Source organism: Alosa alosa, chromosome 24 (genome assembly GCF_017589495.1).
Source record: "Alosa alosa isolate M-15738 ecotype Scorff River chromosome 24, AALO_Geno_1.1, whole genome shotgun sequence".
NCBI lineage: Eukaryota > Metazoa > Chordata > Actinopteri > Clupeiformes > Clupeidae > Alosa > Alosa alosa.
The window spans coordinates 18,113,948-18,122,791 of NC_063212.1; the positions used below are offsets into that span (position 1 = coordinate 18,113,948).

The 8,844-nt window shown below is 39.5% G+C and overlaps 1 protein-coding gene across 1 annotated transcript; it reads left to right on the plus strand.

The window, feature by feature from the left end:
• The first annotated feature begins 2,009 nt into the window (after positions 1-2,009).
• On the plus strand, positions 2,010-8,613 carry epdl1 (ependymin-like 1). The gene is made up of 6 exons (XM_048236786.1): positions 2,010-2,268; positions 2,440-2,474; positions 2,603-2,737; positions 3,163-3,349; positions 7,072-7,159; positions 7,935-8,613. The coding sequence occupies exons 1-6, from the start codon at positions 2,190-2,192 to the stop codon at positions 8,047-8,049; spliced, it is 639 nt and encodes a 212-aa protein (XP_048092743.1). The 5' UTR covers positions 2,010-2,189; the 3' UTR covers positions 8,050-8,613.
• The last annotated feature ends 231 nt before the right edge of the window (positions 8,614-8,844 follow it).

An 8,844-nucleotide genomic window follows, 5' to 3' on the forward strand; every position in this document is an offset into this window, starting at 1 on the left:
AATCATAATACTGACATACAATTATACTGTTGAAAATAACTGTTTTGTGAACTTTATTCATCGCCAGTGATTTAGGTGAAATTTATGGATTTAATTATAGTGAAATATACAATTTCAAAAAAATAGGGTTGAAACAGGTAAAAAAAATGGAGACATCATTTTTCTCCTTGTTCAATGACCTCTAAAGACAGTCCAACCACTCTCCAAAAATTAACATTTCAAACCCACAAAAACCACACACCACCCTGACTAAGTGCTTAAGGTTATTGCTTAACCAGAGAAAGCCACTATATGCTGCCTGCATTATGTAGCTATGTTGCCACTCTATGTTGCTGAATGCTGTCATGTGTTCTGTGTCCTATTCATGGGTTTCATCAGGTCCCTTTCCACAGGTGTATAAAATCAAGCACCTAGATTATGAATGCAGACTACATGGTGCTTGATTACTGTAATACACCTGTGGAAAGGGACCTGATGAAACCCATGAATAGACTATATCCATTCATGATTGTTACACTTGTCATCTACAAAGTGTTCCAGAATGTTCTGATTTCAGAATAATTCCATAGAAAATCAATGAAATTGAACATTTTCAAGGATAAGGTATCTTGGAAGAATTTTGAATCTTACAATCGTTTCTAGGATGTTTTTAAATCACATGTGACAACAGAGTAAACCACTGATTTGTTCACATTATTAAAGTAAAATACATGTGTTCCATGTGCTGTTTTAGAGGGGGTATAAGGACAAATTCTGAAATAGAATGTCATTGCTCTTTCTAATCCGCACTAGACAAAGACAAATAAAAAAATAAAACAAATAAAAAAATGTTTTACTATACTGCCCAAATTTTCTAGCAGCGCCCCTTATAGTATATAATATAATGGACTAGAACAGAATAGCTAAGTGCTTCACACTAAGAGATTGTGGAATACAGCATTACGTCCAATATTCACATGTGGTTTAATGTTATTTGTCATTAGTAGATCACCCTGACACTAAAGTCAGCTCCTTCGTCATGTCTCTGTGATATATGGACTGTGTTCCCAAACAGGGACAATGTATGGCGTCTGGTTTAATATCACTACTGATTGCTTGTTTCCTGTCAAATGCCATGTACTGTATGTCATTGATTAGGGACAATAGCCTGGACATCTTCTGACTCTGCCACTGTCACTACAGTATATGGTTATCTATGCTTTGCCACGATTTGTTATGTATTTAAACTCTGGATAATTCTGTGTCAGGTCAGAGACGCATATGCTGAAGTGCCATGTGCTTTGTGTGTGCCTCTCTCCTGTATACAGCCAAATAAACTATCTTGATTGTACTTCTTCTCTGTGACTGGACCTCGTGCATCACCTTTCTATACAGAATGTTTACCAACACACAGACATTAAAATACATAGACAAAGACAAAGACAACATTAACAACAAATAAGAAGTCCATGGTTATTTAGTAACAAATGTATTTTCTGTCTTCTTGTATGATTTAATTCCTTAATTTTCTTCTCAGAGGTCAGAGTCAAGCACTCTCAACATCAATGCCATTACACACCTCTAGCAAACAAAAGGAAAAAATAAAGGCTTTTATGACCTCATAGTCAATGATCTTCGCAACCAATCAAGGATCTTAGTTGTATGGTTTATTGCTAACATTTTTTTCCCTACCATGTTGTTACAAGCCTACAATCACCAGGAGCATGACCTCAGAGTGAATGATCTTATCAATCAACCACTTTAAAACACCAGAGAAATACAGAGGGTCATATTCCTTAGTTGCACAGTTTATTCCTAAAACATATCATTTTATTATAAAGACACAATAAACTAAGATAGACAACAAAAAAAATAACTTGGTCTTATCTGTCATCAGCTTTCCTGTACAATAAAAGCACATCTAGGTGAAAGGCTCTGGCTCATGGAAAATGTGAAGGGGAATAAAACCCGGAAAGTGGAGTCCTGGAATGGACTTGGTTTGCATAAATAAGGAAGTGAGGGGAGTGGAGGCGTTAGAGATTGGCTGTCGGTTTCCCTGTGTCATTGTTTACAGTGCAGCAGTGCAGTGCAGCTTCGCAAGACGAGCCCGAGAGAGCAGAGAGAGAGGCAGACTGCAGGCGGTTGAGGCTAAGAGGAGGACTCTTTAGGTTGTGTACAAGTGTTCAGAGTGAAGTTGAAGGCTTAGAAACATGCAGGCGACGTACTGGATTACCCTGGCCATGTGCCTGGCTGTAGGCTTCTGTTCTGCACAAAAACCGCAGCATTGCAGTAAGTGTGAAAGTGGAGGATAGTGAGTGAGTGAGAGTGTGAGAAGAAATGTGTGTGTGTGTGTGAGAGAGAAAGATAAAGGAAAAAGAGGGTGGGGGTGAGTGGGTGTGTGTCTTTCCCACTATCTGTACGTCTTAAATCTAACTTAAATTTGCTCTTGTTATGTTTAAGGGTCTCCACCTCTTTATACCGGAGGCATGACTGTGGTAAGTTTAACAACCTTCCCATAAACCCATTTATCAACCACCACAAACCAATGTCTGTGTGTAAAATCTATGTCAATATTATTGCAATGGTAAAGTCATTTGCCTTTGTGCACCCCTTCCACTTTCAGGGAACCCAAAATGAGCAACTGTGGGCTGTTGGGGGGTATGCCTATGATGCCATCACCCAGCGTATCCACTTGGGAGAAGTGGGGACTTACAACAACAAGAGCTTCACCTACGATGCCCTCATGCTCTTCCAGGAGGTAAATAAGGCCATCTCCAGTGGCAAACTCTTCCAACTGCAGCACCCATCATTCACATGACAAACACAGATACAGATGTACACACACTATAACACACACTCACACACACACACACACACACACACACACTCACACACTGGGACTCACATTCACTCACACACACACACACATACACACACACACACACGCACACACACACTGGGACTCACATTCACTCACTCACACACACACACACACACACACACACACACACACACACACACACACAGTTTGGTTTTGTCCAACGGGAATTAAATCTTCTCTAAAAGGGAACGTGAACCCATTGCTAAACTGTCTCAATTGTGTGAACCATCGTCTATGACCCACAAATCACCTGACATGCGGCCTGCCTTTGTTTCCCTTCCTCTTCACGTCATAATCTAAAGGAAGTCCTGTACGAGATCAACCACCATGACAAGACCTGCGTGAAGAAGGCCCTGAAGTCCGACTTCCACCCCATGGAGGTGCCCAAGGCGGCCAGTTTCCTCTCCCAGGTGGTCCTGGGAACCTCCTCGGGACCTGGACAGGGTCTGCTGGTCAACTCCTGGCGGGGGGACATGCCTGACAAGAGTGGTGAGAATTGACCGATCCCAAGCCCCTCCTCCCATTGTCAGTCCCATAGTTACTGTTGCTAAGTCGGACAAGTTTGCAGGAAAGTGTGCGAGAACGCGTGTTCAACATGGGTACGCAGCACCATTTAGCAGAGTGTAACAGTGTATGCTAGATTTCTGGGCGTCAAGTAATATTGATATATTCAAAAAACAGAGGCCAGAAAGGCCTTCAGTATTCGGAAGGACACATTCACAATGTCTGCTGTTATCAACGAGGTGGAACACCACAAATTGAGGACAAACCAATCTGGTGTTACGGATCTTAATGGGATGCATGCTAACTGGGGATAAACAATTAGCACGTTATCACAAGCAGGTTACCTTATTTGCTGCAGATGTGACTGATTCAATAAACAGGTCTGTGCAAACATATGGTGTTGACGTGTCCATAACAAAATCTAACCATATTTCGAGGATTAATTAAAGACGGGTCCAAGTGCTGCAGATCCAAGTTCCCACGCAACTTGGGAGAGTGGCTAGCCTGTTAAGCAGCGGACTTCCAATTGTATGAGTGTGAGTTCAGTTCCTGCAAGGTAGGTATAATTTTTTGCGTAGGCTTATATTGTCGTTTCAACAGTGGAAACCAGGTTTAGTTATGTTTTTGTATGTAGTTATGAACACAAAAAAGGGAATATTTTCGTACACACTCAGATTTCTTTACTGAAAAGTAGCAGCCTATCCAAAGTTATGCAAAGTTAGGCCTATGTCTGTCAACGTTTCACACGGTCAGGATATCGGATGTCACTTCTACAAGTATCCCAGGCATATATTTGAACCTTTTTGAGCTATTTAGTTATTTAGTTACTTAGGCTACTCGCAAAAGAAGCATTATCATTCACATAACCGGCGTATTGTAGGCTACAGAATGGACACTATAAAATTCAAAATTGACCGAGGTTGACCGAGGTCCTCCGACGTACTCATTGTGACATAGTAAAGGGGGCGGGGCTTGGGATCGGTCAATTGTTATAATTATTATTTATTTGCATGGACGGGCCTTTAGGCAGAGGGGGCAGCCGTGGCCTAACTGGTTAGGGCTTCGGGCTTGTAACCGAAGGGTTGCCGGTTCGATCCTCGACCAGTAGGAAAAATGTGGGTGCGGGAAGTGGTTGAGCCCATGCCCACATCCACGGCTGAAGTGCCCTTGAGCAAGGTACCTAACCCCTCACCGTTCCCCGAGCACCGCTGTAGCAGGCAGCTCACTGTGTCGGGATTAGTTGTGCTTCACCTCACTGTGTGCTGAGTGTGTTTCATTAATTCACGGATTGGGATAAATGCAGAGACCAAATTTCCCACACGGGATCAAAAAAGTATATATATGCTACGTGATTTCTAACCCGTAACCCTTTTTGTAACATTCAGTGAATATCCTCACAGTCCACTAGCTTTCCATTCTGTGAGAACACTGTAAAGAAAACCTGGTCTTACACAGTCTTAGCTCTGTGACCTGGAGAGTGGGGGCAGCTTGTCCCAAACAATAGCAAAACACCATGTGGACCACTGAAGGGAGCAGTGAGCTACCTCGTCAATATGTTTGATGCTTAAATATAATTTTGCTTTGAAAAGGAAGGGGTCACCAGAGCACACAGATGTTAAAGTTGCTAAAGTTGTTTTTATTTTTGAGCGGTGCAGCTGATGTTTTTTGCTGCACGGATCTAAACTAAAAATAAGCAACTTCAACATCTGTGTGCTCCAGTGATCCCTTAATTTTCACGGCATGATCGGTCCTCTCCCATTATCCTCTCCCATGATTGTTCTTGTATCTCTACTTTAGCCAGAAGCGTAGTGGAATTACCATTTTTTAGTTTATTATAATTTTGTTAAGGAGAAGCAAACACATACACAAACGCGGCATCATCCAGCATTGCTCACTCTGCCTCGAACTGTTATTCTTTTTTGGTCAACCTACATCAGACTCCAGCTTGCCCAAGTCTGACATTGTGCTCAGAATTTTGTCATTCTGATACTGACATAACTGGTTTCCATGGTGTTGGGAGCAGCATTCCAGTGGAGTGGCAAGACTGGATGTCTTACTTCTCTCTCTGCATTAACCTGATTGAATTGTGCTAAACAACAGTAGGCTATGAACACAACAAAGCACAACCTCAAAAATGTATCTGGGTTACAGTATGCAAAGAATACAAATTTACTGCAGCATTTCTGTTACTCACTATTTTTTTTTACTGTGCATTCTAAGTAAAGAAGACTCATTTACTTGTAGAAAGTATAAAGGTGCCACATTTGACAATCATTTGAAACATTATTATTATTATAGTGGATGGAATCCACTATCTTGAAATCTCCTGGCTTCTTCTTCTTATTATTATAACCTTTTCTTTTTACCTTTTCAAGAATTAATGCGACTCTAACCGCTTAACGTACAGACATGTTGAAATAACCGTTCTGAAGGTCTGGAATGGGGCAAGAGAGTTATTATTTCAGATTTTTTATAAAGTTTATACTTTTTGAGAAATAGGGGATTACAAATGTTAAAAAGCTCAATTTTCCCCCTTAGACTTCAAAGGCTGTGATGTCATAATGGCCTAAAGGCAGCTGCGCTCGTTAAGCTCCCAGAGAAGTTCCCGGGCTAATTAGAACACTGACCCAGGTGTCACCTGTGAAATCAACTGTCTCAGCTTCTAATGCATACAATCTGGTGCTCCCTAAAACTACACATCCTGTTTTAGTGTTTCCCGTGTGTCAAAATAAAAGTCACAGCCATATCTCATGCTTTGCGCATTATATCTCCAGAACGGTTTGATGCATGTGCTTCAAATTTGGTACAAGTGTTTGTATGACTCTAAGATGAAGTGAGTTGATGTTGGAGGTCAATGGTCAAGTCAATGAACACTCTGAGTGCGATATCTCAAGAATGCCTTGACATACATGCCTGAAATTTGTTATGAGTATTTATATGGATTCAAAGATGAAGTGAATTGATGTTGGAGGTCAAAGGTCAAATGTCAAGGTGAAAAACACCTTGAGTGTTATATCTCAAGAACGCCTTGACACACAAGGTCTTTTGGTACGAGGGTTTGTATGAACTCAAAGATTAAGTGATTTAAAGTTTTTTTTTTTTTCAAGGAATTTCCCCACCAACATTAAGCCAGCAGCTTTCCATCCACTATTGTAATTGCTCTGGCATTACATTCTAGTTATTATTGTTATTATTATTATTATTATTATTATTATTATTAAAAACAGTATGTTTTTTATATTCCATGAAATGTTAGTGTTTTGAGAGCTGGTGTGCAGTGACTGCATGTTTGTCTTGGATAGAAAAAGCATGTGTTAGTGTTTTGAAAGACATGTTTTGATAAAGATTTTGCATAAAGAGAGAGCTGTTTGTGTTTTGAAATTTTGTAGTATACAAATACAGTTTTGAGCGGCGAATTAACTATTTTATGGATGTTGTTGTGTTAAGAGTTTAAAAGTGTTGCAAACTCATGTTAACAATCATCCAAAAATGTTACCTATTTGGCTAATTGTGTGTTACAGGTGTGTTGTTGTGTTAAGAGTTCGGAAACGTTTCTTGTTTTTGTTTTCAAGTAAAGGTAAACACTACAGCGATTGTAAGAAAAAATCTTTTACTATTCTTTGCTCTTTGCTTTGTTGTTTTTTTGTCCTGACTTCATTTTTATGTATCTCATGTTCCTCATTTCTAATTTTCTGTCTTCCCTTTAGGCAATTACATGCTGTCCTTCACTGAGTTTGGTTGCCTGCCCGTCTCTGCTCTTGTAAAGACAAAGAATATGGGATGGATGAGTGTGAGGTTAGTCAAAATCACAATGTGCTGTGGTTGTTGTTGTTTTGTTTGTTTGTTTGTTTGTTTGTTTTTCACGATCACTACATACTGTTGACCAATGTAAAATGCTTGCTGTCATTTCAATGACAAGCTCACCCAGTGCCAAAATCATGCATCTTCCTTGTCTTATTTTCAAATGTTTTCACACATTATGCCAGAATAGAAAACTGAATACAACAAACAATATCTAGACAAGGAAGAAAATTAGTTGGATAAGGGACAGGAAGATGACCATGGAGGGGTTAAACTGGACCATGCAGAGTCAACAACTGAGTTGCATATAAGTACATAATGTAGTGGTTTTACAAGGCAAAAAGAGAAGAAAAGGGAAGAGTAAGGAAAGGTGACTGGGTACAAATGAGAATAAGAGCTGTCCCTACTGATGAAATATAGACCAGGACTGTGCATGTTTTGTTTTGCTGAATTCATTCATTCATTCATTCATTCATTCATTTTATTTTTTTATTTATTGTCTCAGACCTTTTGGAACCATATTTAGTTAATTTCATGTTCCATGTTTTATTTTTTTCACTCCATTATTTGTTCTATTCTGTACTATTCTATCACTGTACTGTAGGTACTGACAACTTGTTCAGTTCTAGATATAACAGATGCCAAAAATCCATATTGAGTTTGTCATTCATTGCATTGTGTAATGGAGGCCCTTGGAGCGCAGAGTGTTCTTCGGCTCATGCTTTAGTGCACGCAAATCTGACACTTGTCTTTATCTTCTTTTGAACAGCTACTTCAACAACATGCTCGGGGTCGATCCCAATGTGTTCATCCCACCACCATTTTGCAAGGACGCCAAGCTGGAGGATGGGGAGAAGGCTGATTTCTTCTCCATTTTTCACTGAGAATGGTGGGAGTACTGTATTTTTTCTGTCGAGAGGGCTATGGAGGATCCTATCATGCACTTGATCAAGGAATATATCTTATTTCACTGTAATAAAGGCAAGATGCAAAAACCAAGACATGCTTTTCATACATTTCCATCACTGATTATTCTTTAAAACTGTAGTCGGGTTAATTTTTTGAACACCCTGGAAATTCTTTTTACAGCCAGTTGTAAAGTTCAGCTAAAAAAACAAGATTGGATGGAAAGTTATTTGCAAGTACACCTTTAAGGCAAATAATGTAGTTATTTTATCAAGCTGTTGAAATGTTTGAATGTCTTGATCTATGGCACTTTTTCCCTGAATGGTTGGAATTCATTCTAATAAAGTTTTTGATTCAGCTTTATTGGATTTCCCTCTATCAAATGTGCTTAAGAGGCATCTGGTCCTGAATATACTGTAAACCCTGATAAATCTCCTGGGTTTAATCTTGGTGGTTTGATGTACGTAGGCTATTCTGTAGCATTACATCAGTTGTGTCTTTAACATATGTGTTTTGTAAAATAAAACTACTTGGAAATTAAACATGGCTCTATAGCCTGCATAAATGACTGCACATGTATAACTTCAAATGTCTGTGCTCAAGAAAGGCAGTCCGAAACAGAGAAAATAGAATATGGGTATATGAAAGCATGAGTATAGGCACTGACGATAGATAATCCTTTGGTCCTTTCACAGCTAGTGAGCTCTTATTGACTAAAATTCTACAAAGACATACTGTACATGTCTTCTCTTATTGAGTACAGTTGAGTCTTT